Raw genomic sequence first — 17,990 nt, forward strand, 5'->3', positions numbered from 1 at the left:
CATCCTTCATTGCCTTTGCAATGAATAGGGGAACCTAAGGTCTTAAGGGATATACATCTAAAAGACTTGGGCAAGTCTTTTAATATGAGAGAGAGGAGTGCTACTCGGACTGAGCAAGTCCCCTAATAATGGGATTGTGCTAGCGCCTTCATCGTCCTTGCGATGAATGAATGATCTAAGGGCTTGAGGCTGTCTTTATAAAAGACAAAAGGAAGAGGGATACTACATGGACCAAGTAGGTCTCCCTAAGAAATGGGCTTGGGATAACTCCTTCATCGCCCCTTCATAATGAGAAAGGGCAAGTGTTCAAAAGGTGTCTAAAGAGTTAAGAAACTTTTATCTAAAGAAGAAAAAAGAAAACAGGGGGTACTACCATGACAAGGTATGTCCCTCTAAATATGGGCTTGGGCTAGCGCCTTCATCGCCCCTGTAATGATGGGAACCCAAATATAGCAGAAACGGACAAGAGAATAGAGATATGACTCAAAATTATTTCCCACACATAGTACAAAGATATCAATATTGAAATCCATACCAATGGATAAGACCAAAAGTGCATAATAGCATTTGATAAGACTAAACTAGATTCAACTTAGAAGATGAAATATTGATTGTAACATCTATAGGAATTTCACACACAAAAATCATATACCTCATTTCTTTTTATGAAATCAATAGGATGCAAAGCACAAAAAAAGAAAAGAAAAAACAAAAAACTAAACACTCGACTATATACACATAAAAAAATAATATTCCAACAAAATCACTAAATTTCTAACATCACTCTTTGAAAGAAAATGAGTGCTCCACAAAACGAAATGATGAGTAGAATAAAAACCTGTATTTACAATCGAGACAAAGGTACTACACAATTCATTCAATCTACTGAAATTTTATGCATGACTTGAACAGCTCAGATATATTATATTTAAGCTAGGTTCTTATTCCTACCTTAACAATCATAACCATCAATGATAAGTATACCCATTACCTAATCAAAACAGAACAAATGGCAACCATAAAAAAAATGAACTTTACACAACAGACCCATAGGTCTTGAAACAGCACTAGCTATAAATTAAAAATAAATTATAACAGAATTCATTCTTAGACGAAAAACAACATTTTTGTGCTTACTCAAAATTGAAATCACCTCTTGATTAAAATATAACTTAACCTACATCATTACTCACATATATTAGCAATTATAAAATTAACTTAAATCATATAACAGAATTATGCTACCTTTACTATTAGAACCTATCATCCCTTTCACACTGAAGATCGAAAAAAAATAAAAATCAAAACCTAAAAAATTAGATCACATACCTGATGAAATCTCTTTACACAAAAAAATGAAGATAATGCCTGCTTGATTGATATAAACTGAGAATGATACTACTATAACAAGATGTTCTGCTGGCTTAAAGTTTTCCAAAATCTTCAAAAGCTATAGAAATCTCGCTCGAATTGAGCAGATCTCTCTTGAACTCATGGCCGAAACTTGATCGGAGCTCCGGCAAGTTGATCGGAGGAGATGATCGGATCTATGTAGAAGATGATCAGATCTTTGATTTTCTAGTTGAATCAAAGGTTTTACAAAGTTGAATCTAAGAGCAAAGGGGAAAAGGCTAAAACATAATATTTAAAAGAAAGAAAATCGGGTGAAAAACTGGCCGGAATCCGGCAAAAGTCAGCCGGAGAAGATATAATGGGTTAGGGTTTCGGATTTTTAGGGATCAGTGGATTTTTCTCCTCTTTATCTCTCCGTGAATCCCTCTCTCTGTTAGGATGTATAGCCGGAACTCAAACGAGATCGATCGGAAAAAATGGAACTCAGCTAGGGTTTGAATTAGAGTTTGTAGCTGTAATGGTGAAAGAAAAAGGAATCAAAAGTAACAGAAGCTAGCAAAAGGGAAAAAACAAGTTGATTAAGGTGAGAATCCGACCGAAGATTGGCCGGAATCTGGTTGGATTGATCGGCCGGAATCTGGTTGGATTGATCGGAGAAGAAGAAGAAGAATGGGAGCGAGGGTTTGAGAAAAAGAAATGGGGAAGAAGACTCTCTTGGCGAATTTCTCAGATCTGGACCTTTTTCTTTTTTTTTCCGATGGATTCTCTTTATAATGAAGTGATAAATTCGACCTCTTTTTCTTATTTGGGCAACCACCTTTCGGGTAATCCACCCCCCTTTTGTGCATTTACACTACAGCACCGTCTTAGCTCGTTCGCTAGGCAAACGCACTCGGATTTGGACGAAATTTTGCGAGGAGGTAGATGGAACCCTAACCTAGCTAAGGGTAAAGTTTGGGACCCTAGCTCATTGATTTGATGGGGTTTTTCTCAAACAAGAGAGATTTAGGGCACGGTCAAAATGGGGTGTCTACAGTTATGACCATGATTTTCTACGCATCCTAAATTGGTTTTGACCAATGAGGGCGCCCTTTCCCTGATTTTTAGCAAGGGCTCCTGTGGGTATAGCATTCCTAAAAAAAAACTCGTTGCTTAGGTTTTGGTATTGTGATAATGAGAAATTATACGATGTGGGACCGTTCAAACACGTATTTTTTAAAATGTACAGTACGGCCCACTCCGTAGGATGATTCAAACCGTCCCTTTGTTGGGCTACAACGTAAATAGGTGGTGCCTGAAAAATCATTTCTATAAGATCCTCCTAACCGTCTGATCTATTGAGGGATTGCACATTATGGAAACTTCAATAAATCGGAGGGTTAGGATCATCCTATTGAAATGATTTTTGGGGTACAACATACTTACATTGTAGCCCAACAACTGGACGGTTTGGATCATCCTATGGAGTGGGCCTTACTGTACTTTTTGATGAGCCGTGATTGGAAACTCATATATCTTGAGATGAAATTATCCGACCTGTTCAATCATTTGCGCTAACAACATAGAAACGAGATTTGTGTTTAATTTAGACGGTTGATCTGGTTGGCCATTACAAGGCGCCTCACATGGTCATGTTCACATGCCAAATGGACAAAGCATTAGACCCTACTAAAATCAAGGGTTTAGGATTGTAAGATCAAAACAAAAATAAAATAATAAAACCAAAAGCCTCTACATACCTATCTCCGGGCAGGTTTAGAAATGAAGATTGGTGTGACCTTGCCGTAAATGACTAAGCACTTTCCTTCTCTCTCTTTGCGTCTTCAAGTCTTAGTCTCTGGTCGTATTAGTTTTTGGTAAATCAAATAAATTTGAAATTATACGGTGGGCAGTCGAACTCAAGAATAAGGTGCACATCCTTTTCCTTTTTTAACAAAACATGGAAAGCTCAAAACATTAGACCCTACTAAAATCAAGGGTTTAGGATTGTAAGATCAAAACAAAAATAAAATAATAAAACCAAAAGCCTCTACATACCTATCTCCGGGCAAGTTTAGAAATGAAGATTGGTGTGACCTTGCCGTGAATGACTAAGCACTTTCCTTCTCTCTCTTTGCGTCTCCAAGTCTTAGTCTCTGGTCGTATTAGTTTTTGGTAAATCAAATAAATTTGAAATTATACGGTGGGCAGTCGAACTCAAGAATAAGGTGCACATGCTTTTCCTTTTTTAACAAAACATGGAAAGCTCAAAACATTAGACCCTACTAAAATCAAGGGTTTAGGATTGTAAGATCAAAACAAAAATAAAATAATAAAACCAAAAGCCTCTACATACCTATCTCCGGGCAGGTTTAGAAATGAAGATTGGTGTGACCTTGCCGTGAATGACTAAGCACTTTCCTTCTCTCTCTTTGCGTCTCCAAGTCTTAGTATCTGGTCGTATTAGTTTTTGGTAAATCAAATAAATTTGAAATTATACGGTGGGCAGTCGAACTCAAGAATAAGGTGCACATGCTTTTCCTTTTTTAACAAAACATGGAAAGCTCAAAACATTAGACCCTACTAAAATCAAGGGTTTAGGATTGTAAGATCAAAACAAAAATAAAATAATAAAACCAAAAGCCTCTACATACCTATCTCCGGGCAGGTTTAGAAATGAAGATTGGTGTGACCTTGCCGTGAATGACTAAGCACTTTCCTTCTCTCTCTTTGCGTCTCCAAGTCTTAGTCTCTGGTCATATTAGTCTTTGGTAAATCAAATAAATTTGAAATTATACGGTGGGCAGTCGAACTCAAGAATTAGGTGCACATGCTTTTCCTTTTTTAACAAAACATGGAAAGCTCAAAACATTAGACCCTACTAAAATCAAGGGTTTAGGATTGTAAGAGCAAAACAAAAATAAAATAATAAAACCAAAAGCCTCTACATACCTATCTCCTGGCAGGTTTAGAAATGAAGATTGGTGTGACCTTGCCGTGAATGACTAAGCACTTTCCTTCTCTCTCTTTGCGTCTCCAAGTCTTAGTATCTGGTCGTATTAGTTTTTGGTAAATCAAATAAATTTGATTTTATACGGTGGGCAGTCGAACTCAAGAATAAGGTGCACATGCTTTTCCTTTTTTAACAAAACATGGAAAGCTCAAAACATTAGACCCTACTAAAATCAAGGGTTTAGGATTGTAAGATCAAAACAAAAATAAAATAATAAAACCAAAAGCCTCTACATACCTATCTCCGGGCAGGTTTAGAAATGAAGATTGGTGTGACCTTGCCGTGAATGACTAAGCACTTTCCTTCTCTCTCTTTGCGTCTCCAAGTCTTAGTCTCTGGTCATATTAGTTTTTGGTAAATCAAATAAATTTGAAATTATACGGTGGGCAGTCGAACTCAAGAATTAGGTGCACATGCTTTTCCTTTTTTAACAAAACATGGAAAGCTCAAAACATTAGACCCTACTAAAATCAAGGGTTTAGGATTGTAAGAGCAAAACAAAAAAAAAATAATAAAACCAAAAGCCTCTACATACCTATCTCCGGGCAGGTTTAGAAATGAAGATTGGTGTGACCTTGCCGTGAATGACTAAGCACTTTCCTTCTCTCTCTTTGCGTCTCCAAGTCTTAGTCTCTGGTCGTATTAGTTTTTGGTAAATCAAATAAATTTGAAATTATACGGTGGGCAGTCGAACTCAAGAATAAGGTGCACATGCTTTTCCTTTTTTAACAAAACATGGAAAGCTCAAAACATTAGACCCTACTAAAATCAAGGGTTTAGGATTGTAAGATCAAAACAAAAATAAAATAATAAAACCAAAAGCCTCTACATACCTATCTCCGGGCAGGTTTAGAAATGAAGATTGGTGTGACCTTGCCGTGAATGACTAAGCACTTTCCTTCTCTCTCTTTGCGTCCCCAAGTCTTAGTCTCTGGTCGTATTAGTTTTTGGTAAATCAAATAAATTTGAAATTATACGGTGGGCAGTCGAACTCAAGAATAAGGTGCACATGCTTTTCCTTTTTTAACAAAACATGGAAAGCTCAAAACATTAGACCCTACTAAAATCAAGGGTTTAGGATTGTAAGATCAAAACAAAAATAAAATAATAAAACCAAAAGCCTCTACATACCTATCTCCGGGCAGGTTTAGAAATGAAGATTGGTGTGACCTTGCCGTGAATGACTAAGCACTTTCCTTCTCTCTCTTTGCGTCTCCAAGTCTTAGTTTCTGGTCGTATTAGTTTTTGGTAAATCAAATAAATTTGAAATTATACGGTGGGCAGTCGAACTCAAGAATAAGGTGCAGATGCTTTTCCTTTTTTAACAAAACATGGAAAGCTCAAAACATTAGACCCTACTAAAATCAAGGGTTTAGGATTGTAAGATCAAAACAAAAATAAAATAATAAAACCAAAAGCCTCTACATACCTATCTCCGGGCAGGTTTAGAAATGAAGATTGGTGTGATCTTGCCGTGAATGACTAAGCACTTTCCTTCTCTCTCTTTGCGTCTCCAAGTCTTAGTCTCTGGTCGTATTAGTTTTTGGTAAATCAAATAAATTTGAAATTATACGGTGGGCAGTCGAACTCAAGAATAAGGTACAGATGCTTTTCCTTTTTTAACAAAACATGGAAAGCTCAAAAGATTAGACCCTACTAAAATCAAGGGTTTAGGATTGTAAGATCAAAACAAAAATAAAATAATAAAACCAAAAGCCTGTACATACCTATCTCCGGGCAGGATTAGAAATGAAGATTGGTGTGACCTTGCCGTGAATGACTAAGCACTTTCCTTCTCTCTCTTTGCGTCTCCAAGTCTTAGTCTCTTGTCGTATTAGTTTTTGGTAAATCAAATAAATTTGAAATTATACGGTGGGCAGTCGTGCTTGCATGTGCAACTCAAGAATAGAGTGGGTCCGACATTAATTGGGTGATCCAAACCATTCATTTGTTGAGCCTTGACACAGCTGATAGGGTGTTGCTAGAAAATATTCTTCATAGAATTAGCTAACCCTCCCATTGTAACTTGGTTTTCTTTTTTGGAATTAAGGGTATTTTCATCTTTTTATGATCTAAGATGGACTGCGGTTTGTGTACTGCCAAAACCAACGTGATTTGCACAATGTCACCACGTTGAATTGCAAATTTGCAAACCAGAAGACTCTTTATGCAGATGTACCATACTTGGAGACTACTTTTGCAAAAACCCCAAAGAATATCGGAAAAAAAAATGTCGGGTTTAACTCGGTTCGGGTTGCCCAAGCCCTCAACCTGAACCCGACCCCAACTCAACCTGGGTCGGGAAAACTCAACCCGAACCGAACTGACCCGAACCCGGCCCAGCCTTTTTTTTTCCAGGTTGAACCCGACCCGAGTTGCAACACTAACTTATAACCACTTTTTTATACTAGAGGGGGCTGTCCCAAGTAAGAAAGCGAGGCAAATATTTCATTTCCCTTCCCAGAATCGTAGGTAGAGGTGGCAACTGTTCGGTTTCGGTTCGGTTTAACCCCTATTTTAGTCTAGGGTTATTAAAATTTAAAATTATATGTACACAAAGAAGGCTAACATTTTGTATAGGTGGGAGATTAATCCCAGCTTACCTACAATAAGAAAAAATTGCGTATAAATATTATAATCCACCATGGGCACTCTCTATCTCCGGCCACATGAACACTGTGCAATTATTAAAACATGGTGGGTGCTGATATCATTTCCCATCTAATATTTATATATTTTTTAAGGAGACTGATAGTCCCACTACCGTGTTTTGGCAATGACACATGCATCTTGTCTTTTATTACTAACAAGCTCTCAAAGCTATTACAATTCCTGAAAGGGAAGTCATATATCCGCCCCTTTTGATTACTAGGGCAACCCAATGCCACTGTACGTGGCAATCAGGCCCATTGAATTCTTTTGACGTCAAGTACATCAGTCCCACTTTAGTCATTGATAAAATAGCTCTTTGTGTCCTTAGTAATCAAAAGGGGCGGATATATCACTTCCCTTCCCAAAAAGCTCCTAGCAGCCTATTGAAATGGAAAAGACAATATGATTTTGCCTCATTATCAAGATATGGTAGTGCAAATATCAGTCACTTTTTTTTTTTTTTTTAGAGTTGAATAGAAAGTCAAAACCCATTTCATAATGTTAGGATTTTATATTGGGTTAAGAGATCCAAAACTTCCAAGAACTTTTGGTTGGCGAGGTGGATATCAATTAGTGAAAAGGCGGGTGTGTGGATATCAATTTCAATTGTTTTTGAAAAATATGGATTGCCACGTGTTAGAAAGGACATCCTTGTTTCTTTGAGATTTTATATGGTGTAAGGCCTTACAACAATACGGTAGGGGTACCGCCCTTGATATTTGGTCCAACAGCAGCTCACTTTTTGAGGAGCTGCTGTTGGATCAAATGTCAAGGGTGGTACTTCCACCGTACAAAAGCCTTATTGTCATAAGGCCTTACACCATATAATTTCTCCGGGACAACCAACCACATCCAGTGTACTTCTAATAGGAGTGCAACTTGGGTCCGGTTGGGTTGGGTTGGGTTGAGGCCAACCCCAACCCGACCTGAGGAACCATTTACTCAACTTGAACCTGACTTACCCGAGTTCAACCCAACCCAACCTAACCCAAGCTTTTTAGCTTAAAAGCAAATTGGGTTTTTTTTTTTTTTTTTTTTTTGCAAAAATAGACTCCAACTATGAACTGTTTGCAAGAAGAGTCTCATTACTTGCTAATTTGCAAATCAAGTCATGTCATGTGGCAATATTTTGCAAATCAGGTCACGTGGAAAACCCTTCACAGAATACACGGTGGTGGTATTTTTAATTCTAAGATAGATAAGAATACCCTTTATTTGTTAAAAGTAAGAAAAAAAACCTCTTTGTATAGTTTTGGTACTGTGATAATGAGAAATTATATAATGTGCGGCCGTTCAAACACGTATATTTTAAAATACGGTACGTCCCATTCCCATTCCGTAGGTTGATTCAAATCATCCATTGGTTGGGCTACAATGTAAATTGGTTGTGCCCCAAAAATCATTTTCATAGGATGATCTTAACCGTCCGATCTATAGAGGGATTGAACATTATGGAAACTTCCATAAATCGGAGGGTTATGATGATCATCCTATGGAAATGATTTTTGGGGCACAACTTATTTACACTTTGGACGATTTGGATCATCCTATGGAGTGGGTCGTACTGTACTTTTTGATGTACCGTTCTTGGAAACTCATATATCTTGAAATGAAATGATCCGAGCTGTTCAACCATTTGTGCTAACTACATAGAAACGTGATTTGTGTTTAATTTAGACGGTAAATCTGGTGGGCGAATAGAAGGCGACTCACATGGTCATGTTCATAGGCCAAATGGACAAAGCATTAGACCCTACTAAAATCAAGGGTTTAGGATCGTCAAATAAATAAATAAAACAAATAAAACCAAAAGCCTCTACTTACCTATCTACGGGCAAATCTAGAAATCAAGATTGGTGTGACCTTGCTCAAATGACTAAGCGCTTTCCTTCTCTGTCTTCGCGTCTCCAAGTCTTAGTATTTGGTAAATCAAATAGATTTAAAATTATACAGTGGAGAGTCGAGCTTGCACCTGCAACTCAAAAATAGAGTGGGTCCCACATTATTTGAGTGATCCAAAGTTCCAAACCATTCATTTGTTGAGCCCTGTTGCAGATAGGGTGTTGCTGGAAAATATTCTTTATAAAATGATCTAACCCTCCGATTTGTATAGGTTTTGTATAGGTTTAAAATGGACGGCATAATGTAGAAACCTCTACAGATTGGAGGGTTAGGATCATCCCATGGAGAAGAATTTTGTTTGGCAAACCTTATCTACATCAGGGTCCAACAAATGAAAGGTCACCCACAAGTTTTGATTTTTTGGAATGAAGGGTATTTTCATCTTTTATATTCTTCATTTTAGTTATTTGTTTTGAGAAACATCAGTTACCCAAGGGTAAATATAAAGTTTTACCACTACAAAAAACCGGTCAAAACAATCCATTCCGTAAAACCTGTTAGAATTGGGCTCAATTAGGTCAAAGTTGAGGGATACTAGGTAAAAGTTTGGGACGGCTGGGAAAATTTGCTGTAGACTCACCAAAACTCTTAATAACTGAATAAATAATGCATCTAAATGAACATGGCAACTAAATACTGCCAGGTAATTAAAAAAAATTCTCCTTTAATTTGACCAGTTCGAGGCGACACTGAAATTAAAAAAAAAATAGAGTTCATGTCTCTTCTAAAGCTAAATTCACGTGGTTAAGGTAAATTCAAGTGGTTTAGCTCATCTAAAGCCCAATTCACGTGATTTAGCTCAAAAATCTCTCCATTATAAATGCTACTTCAAATCCATTGATATAGGAGAGAAATATAAGGTGTGTTGTATCTCTTGTAGTTGACAGAGGCCATTAAAAGAGAGCTAGCCATGGAAGTGCAACAAGTTCTTCACATGAACGGGGGAGTTGGAGATACCAGCTATGCTAATAATTCAGTAGTGCAGGTCTCTCTCTCTCTCTCTCTCTCTCTCTCTCTCTCTCTCTCTCTCTCTCCAATCCAATGGTCTTCTAGATGATTTGATTAGGATATTTTTTCTATGGGAAGTGATATATCCGCCCCTTTGATCACCTGGTACAACCAGCAGCAGTGTATCAACTGCAGAGGGGTTGATGTACAGAAAGATTCAATGGGGTTGATTGCCACGTACACTTCTGTTGGGTGTCCCAAGTAATCGAAAGGGGCGGCGGGTGTCCATCGTAGGCATATGGGAAACTGACTTCATAGCCGGGGAGGCATCAACACACCTCCCACATGAAGTACATCAGCCCATCTGCAGCCATTGATACATTGCTGCTTGTACTACCAACTGATCAAAGTGGCAGATATATCACTTCCTTTTTTATTTTATTTTGTTATAGAGTACGTTAGGGTGTGTTTGGCAAGGCTTCTCATTTCATCTGATTTTATTGGACAAAAATGGGTAGATGAGGAACCGCGGAATCGACTCACTCCACAAAATCTCATGCTTATACGCATGAAAATAAGAATCGGAAGAAACGGGCCTAGTGGGCTGTGCAAGAAAACTGGGTTTTACCTGCGGTCTTGACCTCTGTAAAGTAACAAAAACTGCCAGTATAACGCGGAAGAAACAAAGACACTATAAGTGAAATGACAAATTCGTCCCTTTTTTAACATGGGACAGCCACCAGCAGTGTCCGTGGCAATTAGGCCCTCTACGGTCATAGATACATTGCAGGTGGCAGTCCCAAGTTAAAAAAAAGGAGCGGATATATATCCCTATAAGAAAATTGGGCTTTACCTACGGTCTTGACCTCCGGTAAAAGTAACAAAAACTGCCGGTATAACCTATACAGGCTGTCATGCCCCAGGTGGTGCCTATCATTTTTAACTCTTGTTTTGATGGGGTTGGTCCCTCGATCTCCACACATAAGGTGTGACCCGCCATTTTACACCATGATTTGATCGGTTGGGGCCCATTATATATATATATATATATATATATATATATATATATATATATATAGAGAGAGAGAGGAAATGGTTTGTGAGCAGCTCAGATAAGCTTATCTGAGCAGAGCTCACAAACCATAGGGGGGGCACATTTTGGGGGTGATCCTAAGCATACATTTGGAAGGCCCCATCATGGATGGGATGTGTACCAAAAATCAGCTATATTAGATCATCTTAGGGTGTCCATTTGAGGAGGGAAAATGGACAGATATTGTTTGTCCACAAATCTGCCCAGTTTTTCCCTCCAATGGAGCTTATTTTTGGTAACACCCCATCCATGATGGGGCCTTCCAAATGAATGATTAGGATCACCCCCAAAATGTGGCCCCCCCATGGTTCATGAGCTCTGTTCAGATAAGCTTATCTGAGTAGCTGCTCACAAACCACTTCCTCATGCGTGTGTGTGCGCGCGTGTATATATCCAAAAATAGCATGGTCCAAGAATGCTAGTCTCTCTCTCTATTCATTCCAATGGCCTTCTACATGATGTGCTTCTAATATTTTTTCTTTTCTTTTCTTATAGAGAAATATAATAAGCAAAGGAATGCCGATGCTAGAAGATGCAATACTGGATCTTTATTGCACATCCTTCCCTGAGAAGTTGAGCATAGCAGACTTGGGTTGTTCTTCGGGACCCAACACCCTCTTTGTGATATCTCATATTATAGATACTATCAAGAAGAAATGCCACCAGTTGAACATTCCATTGCCAGAATTCCAAATGTTCTTGAATGACCTTTTAGGGAATGATTTTAACAACCTTTTTAGTTATCTATCAGATTTCTATGAGAAGCTTAAGGAAGAGAAGCATGTCAATTTGGAGCAGTGTTTCGTGGCAGGAGTGGCTGGTTCCTTTCATGGGAGGCTTTTCCCAAGCAAAAGTCTACATTTTATTCATTCTGCTAATAGTCTCCATTGGCTCTCTCAGGTCAGCACTTTCGCCCATCAGCACTCACTTTCGCCCATCAGCACTCAGTTGTCATTTGGCTACAAATTTAGGTATTGTTTGAATCAGATTTTGAGAGCCGACTGTGAGTCCCAAATTGATTATTGGACTCAAGATAGCATTCAATTTTTAGTCTAATAATCAGTTTTGGACTCACAATCGGTTCTCAAGATCCTAAACAAACAGTGACTATATATAATTTTGAGTCCAATAGACACACAATTGGTTCTTAATTTTGAGTGACCGTTCAAGGTGTGTATATATATATATATATATATATATATATATATAGGCGAGATATAGTGGCCGTTCAGGGTAAGAAAAGGGTTCCAACGCAGATAGCTTAGCTGCGCTTGAGTGCAGGAAACAAGAATGGGACTAGGCCTATAAATGGACATTCGAAAATCCGATTACCCTCCACATCCGAATCCGTTTAAAGCGAATATTATACGAATCTGTTTCAAGCCGATATTATCCGAATCTGTTTATGAGATATCCGGCTCTTAGCGGATACGAATTTGGTAAAGGGTACATCTGATCCGTTTAACATCCGAATCCGAGAAGTACATCCGTTTATCCCGAATATCCGGATCCGGATCCGTATATCCGAATCCGTATCCGCATCTGTATCCGAATATCCTGAATATCCGTACGCGTATATGTAGACACCCCATTTTGACCGGAGCCTAAATATCAAATTCGAATAAAATTCCGAAGTTGAATTGAAACCTTGAAATTGAAATTCTCGAAGTAAACCCAAATGAGGAGAAAACCCGAATTTGTACCAGTTTATTACGCATGTTAGTATGTGCAAATCATCCGAGAAGTTGTTAGTAACCCCAGGAAGGTCCTCGCAAAATCTTGTAGGAATTAGACGAAATTTGACAAATAAGACGAACCAAGTGAGTGAGAATATTATTTTCCTAATGAAAAGAGGGGTGAGTTATCCATCTTGGAGTTATCCAAAGGATGAAAAGGGCATAACACACTATCTCTAATAGCACATAGGGGATTGGTTTATCCTAAATGGAGGTTGTCCCAGATAAAAAAAGGGTCGAATATATCATTTCTATTTTTTTTCTTGCCCAAGCCACCCCTTGGTTGTGAAAAAGTAGTCTCAAGTCTCAACTCTCAAATACACTAGCAGGGGCTGTCCAAGTAAGAAGAAAGGGTGGGCAAATATAATGCCCTTCATATGCCACCGATTAGGGTGCTCAAAGAGGGGGGTTCTTATTTTTTTTGGGGAAGAAAGAACAGAAACAGGCGAGAAATGAGAGCAAAGGGAGAGAGGGTATGAAGAGATTTGGGTCTTCTTCTCAGATCAACTCGAGCTCCGGCCCCACCATCATCTCCACCTTCTTTTCCACCATCATTTTCCCCTAATTTCCTTCGTTGCTAAACCCTTTTATTCCTCACATCATCATATCCCCATTATCTTCCTTGTTGTGAGCTTTAATCCCAAACCCATCTCAGCCTCCATTTCCTCTCCTAGCCATCGCCACCATCACTCCAATCAAATCCGGCAAAGACCCCATTTCTCCGGTATCTCCATCATCTTCCACCTTCGTCAAGATCAAAACCCTCGTCGGATTTCATCTCCGATTGCTTAATCTCCATTACTACTACCATCAAACCCTACTTCTACTCCTCTTTGAAAACCACCTCTATTCCTGCTACCATTTCCTCCACCATCAGCTCTCTCCATTCTCATCTTCTAACTTCATCTCCACCATCAGACCTTAGATCTAGGGCATTTTGGGTCGAATCTACTTACTATCAACCTAGATCCGAAAGTTGTTGGAGTGGAGCTTGGTCATCTTCTTCGTTGATCTCATCAAAACCAAGATCTGTTCTCCAATCGGCTCCCTCTTGTTAATTTCAAGTATTCAGGTAATACTCTTAACTCTTTCTGTGTTGGTGAAATGTTTGAGCAATAAGTATTCGGATACGAATTCGGACATTCGGATATGATTTATTCGAATTCGGATATGAATTCAGACATTCGGATATGAATTCGTATTCGGATTTGAATCCGGATAATATCCGAATTCGAATAATATCCGTTGGATGCGAATTCGGTAACAAATAATAATTATCCATCGAATTCGGATACGGATACGGATACTGAATATTGTAAACGAATTCGAATTCGGATATAGCAATATCTAATTCGAATTCGATCCGTTTACACCCCTAAATGGGACCTCATTGTTGGGGTGATCCTAAGCATTCATTTGAAGGGCCCCATCATGGATGGGGTGTGTACCAAAAATCAGCTTCATTGGATCATCATAGGGTGTCCATTTGTGGGGGTGAAAATAGACAGATACTGTTTGTCCACTAATCTGCCCTTTTTTTTCACCCCACAAATGAACACCATAAGGTGATCCAATGGAGCTGATTTTTGGTGGACACCCTATCCATGAAAGGGCCTTCCAAATGAATGATATGGATCCCCCCAACAATGTGGGCCCACCCTGTTTTTGAACTCGAGCGCAGAAACCCTTTGTTAGGATGATCCAAAGCATTCATTTGAAAGGCCCTTACATAGATGGGGTATGTACCAAAAATTAGCTCCATAGGATCATCCTAACCCATCCATTTGTGGAGGTCAAAATGGACAGACTCTGTTTGTCCACAAATCTGCCCATTTTTTCCCTTCACTTTTGGAGGGGTTAGGATGATTCAATAGACCTGATTTTTGGTACACACCCTATCTATGATGGGGTCTTGCAAATGAATGGTTTGGATCAGCACAAAAAATGTGAGACCCATGTGATTTGGCACTCGAGTGCACCTAAGCTTAGGTGCGCTCGAGCGCACAATCCTTTACCTTATATGTGTGTGTGTGTGTGTGTGTGTGTGTGTGTGTGTGTGTGTGAGAGAGAGAGAGAGAGAGAGAGAGAGAGAGAGAGAGAAGTGTTTCAAGTCTGTCGACTAGAGATCATTCTCTAGTCCTGCGACCAAAAACACTTGGGTCTCACATTTTTTGTGGTGATCTAAAGCATTCATTTGATAGGTCCCATCATAGATAGGGTGTCCACAAAAAATCAGCTTCATAGGATCATCTTAACCCTTCCATTTGTGGAGCTAAAAAATGGACAGACTTGTGCCGATTTATAGCCGTCCATTTTAAGCTCCACAAATCACAGGGTTGGGATGATCCTATGGAGCTGATTTTTTGTGGACACCCTCTCTATGTCAGGGCCCATCAAATGAATGCTTTGCATCACCCAAATAAGGTGGGACCCATGTTTTTTGCTCGCCGGACTAGAGAATGATCTCTAGTCGGCAGACTAGAAACACTTTCATCTCTCTCTCTCTCTCTATATATATATATATATATATATATATATATATATATATATATATATATATGAGAAAAGTGTAGCTACACATACGTGTAGCTAAGTTAGCTACACCGAAGGCTTAAAATACAGTGGGCCCCACATTTTTTGGGTGATGCAAACCATTCATTTGATGTGCCCTCACATAGATAGGGTGTGCCCACAAAATCAGCTCCATAGGATTATCCCAACACTACGATTTGTGGAGGCAAAAATGGACGTCTAAAAACCTTCACAAATCTGTCCATTTTTTCCTCCACAATTTGAAGGGCTGGGATCATCCAATGGAGCTGATTTTTTGGGCACACCCTATCAATGTGAGGGCCTATATATGAAATGAATGGTATGCATCACCCAAACAATGTGGGCCCACTGTATTTTAAGTCGTCGGTGTAGCTAACTTAGCTACACGTATGTGTAGCTTCACTTAACTCTAGACCTAGCAAACGGGTGGGCCGGGCCGGGTCAACGCGTGAGTGATGCGGGTGCGGGTCACACAGGTCGGGTCAGGAAATGACCCGCATTTTTTAGGGTCAGGATTTAGGCGACCCGCGAGGCCCGTGGGTGGGTCGGGTCAACCCGCGGTTCACCCGCAAATTCAAACAGTCGTTTATTTTGGGAAATGTTATCACTGGATTTTGATGAGGGCAGTATGGCCGGCACCGTGGGATGATCCAAACCGTCCATTAGATGGCCCACAGCCTAAATAGGTTGTGCCCCAAACATCATTTCAATAGGTTGATCCAAACCCTCCGATCTATAGAGGGTTAGGATCAAGTGATCAACCCTCTAACATTCACATAGAAGGCTTGGGATCAACCTATGGTGCTAGCAACAACCTATTTATATTCTATGGTGCCAGTCATAACTTATTCAGGCATCAATCCCTTAAAAAATAGATTAGCATGACAAAATCAGCATCCTTTGCATTAGAGAAAAAAGTCATCTAACTAGATTAGCATGACAAAATCACCACCCTTAAAAAAGCCAAATGACCCGCAGGTTGACCCGACCTGACTCGTGTTTTTGCGGGTTGGGTCACCCGCGGGTCAGTTTTTACGGGTCACTAAAACTTAGACCCGTGCCCGCAAATTTGCGGGTGGGTCGGGTCCACCCACGAGCACGGGTCGCATTTGCCAAGTCTACTTAACTCTCTCTCTCTCTCTCTCTCTCTATATATATATATATATATATATATATATATATATATATAGAGAGAGAGAGAGAGAGAGAAAAGTGTTTCTAAGCACGTGCTTAGGGAGCTCCCTAAGAACAAGTGGCTTAAAAAGCCACCGATTGGTCGCTTTTTGTGGACCCTGTAGAGGTGGAGCCGCCATACGAACCAATCGGTGGCTTTTTAAGCTACTTGTGCTTAGAGAGCTCCCTAAGCACGTGCTTAGAAACACTTTTCTCATATATATACAGAGAGAGAGAGAGAGAGGTGTAGCTACACCGACAGCTTAAAATACAGTGGGCCCATATTGTTTGGGTGATCCAAACCATTCATCTGATAGACCCTCACATTGATAGGCTGTGCCAAAAAATTCAGCTCCATAGGATCATCCCAACCCTTCAAACTGTGGAGGAAAAAATGGACATATTTGTGAAGGTTTTTACACGTCCATTTTTTCCTCCACAAATTGTAGGGTTGGGATGATCCTATGGAGCTGATTTTTTGGGCACACCCTATCTATGTGAGGGCCCATCAAATGAATGGTTTGCATCGCCCAAACAATGTGGGGTCCACTGTATTTTAAGGCGTCGGTGTAGCTAAGTTAGCTACACGTATGTGTAGCTACACTTTTGTCATATATATATATATATATATACACACACACACTACATGTTGTGTCTTAAAGTAAATCCTAATTGAAGCATGAAAGTATGCCAGGTTCCTCAAGGGCTTCAAAACGAAATGGGCATCTCATTAAACAAGGGAAAAATTTACATAGGGAAGACAAGCCCTCCCAGCGTGTTTAAAGCATACTTAGCGCAATTTCAGAGAGATTTCTATTTGTTCCTAAAGTCACGTTCCGAAGAAGTAATTGGTGGAGGGCGAATGGTCCTTACACTTTGTACCGGAAGAAGCTCGGATCCATCTATTAAAGAATGTTTTTTCCACTGGGAACTGTTGGCTCAAACTCTCAATGACATGGTCTCACAGGTAGGGAAACATCACATTGTAACCTTTCAAAGCCCGCATTCTCCCCTCCCCACTCCCCCGCTCTCCCCCCCCCGCCCCCTCCCCCCTCTTTTTTCAAAAACAGTTTACAGTTTCTTATGTTATTGGTTTTTATGCTTTAATGATAAGTTTGTCCAATTTAGGGAGTGATTGAACAGGATAAAGTGGATTCATTTAATCTACCCTTCTATGCTCCTTCAATTCAAGAACTAGAGGCTATTGTTAACAGAGAAGGATCCTTTAGTCTTGATCGACATGAAGTAATTGAAATTGTGAACTTCACAAGTGGGCAGAACGTTGCAAAGTTGATAAGAGCTATTACAGAATCTATGCTAGCTGATCAGTTTGGAGCCGGGATACTGGATGACCTGTTCCGAAGATATGAACATAATGTTGATGTGTATCTATCAAATGAGAAAGCAATCATTATCAATTTGGTTCTTTCTATGACTAGAAAAGAATGAAAATCAACCTATAACAAATGATATGTAATAGTTCTGTATTTTGAAGCTTTGTATCCTGCTTCCATATTTCAATAGCATTTTATGCTTCGTGGCTAGTATTCTAGAAAGATGTTTTAGCATTCTATTAGGACGTACTTAG

The 17,990-nt window shown here is 39.4% G+C and overlaps 1 protein-coding gene across 1 annotated transcript; it reads left to right on the forward strand.

Moving 5' to 3' along the window:
* Nucleotides 1–9,745: 9,745 nt before the first annotated feature.
* Nucleotides 9,746–17,936, forward strand: LOC143858060 (putative jasmonic acid carboxyl methyltransferase 1). Its single transcript, XM_077368651.1, has 4 exons — nucleotides 9,746–9,884; nucleotides 11,436–11,840; nucleotides 17,097–17,369; nucleotides 17,531–17,936. The coding sequence occupies exons 1-4, from the start codon at nucleotides 9,810–9,812 to the stop codon at nucleotides 17,849–17,851; spliced, it is 1,074 nt and encodes a 357-aa protein (XP_077224766.1). The 5' UTR covers nucleotides 9,746–9,809; the 3' UTR covers nucleotides 17,852–17,936.
* The last annotated feature ends 54 nt before the right edge of the window (nucleotides 17,937–17,990 follow it).

The sequence above is a fragment of the Tasmannia lanceolata genome, unplaced genomic scaffold, assembly GCF_043159265.1.
Source record: "Tasmannia lanceolata isolate RefF3 unplaced genomic scaffold, GAP_Taslan_0.1 ptg000025l, whole genome shotgun sequence".
Classification (NCBI taxonomy): domain Eukaryota; kingdom Viridiplantae; phylum Streptophyta; class Magnoliopsida; order Canellales; family Winteraceae; genus Tasmannia; species Tasmannia lanceolata.

Bases quoted from the DNA above. Each gene is read 5' to 3' on its own strand.
- LOC143858060 (XM_077368651.1), top strand. From the start codon at position 9,810: ATGGAAGTGCAACAAGTTCTTCACATGAACGGGGGAGTTGGAGATACC. The intron at 11,841-17,096 runs GTCAGCACTTTC...AAAGTATGCCAG, and splicing joins GTCTCCATTGGCTCTCTCAG to GTTCCTCAAGGGCTTCAAAA. The intron at 17,370-17,530 runs GTAGGGAAACAT...TGTCCAATTTAG, and splicing joins TCAATGACATGGTCTCACAG to GGAGTGATTGAACAGGATAA.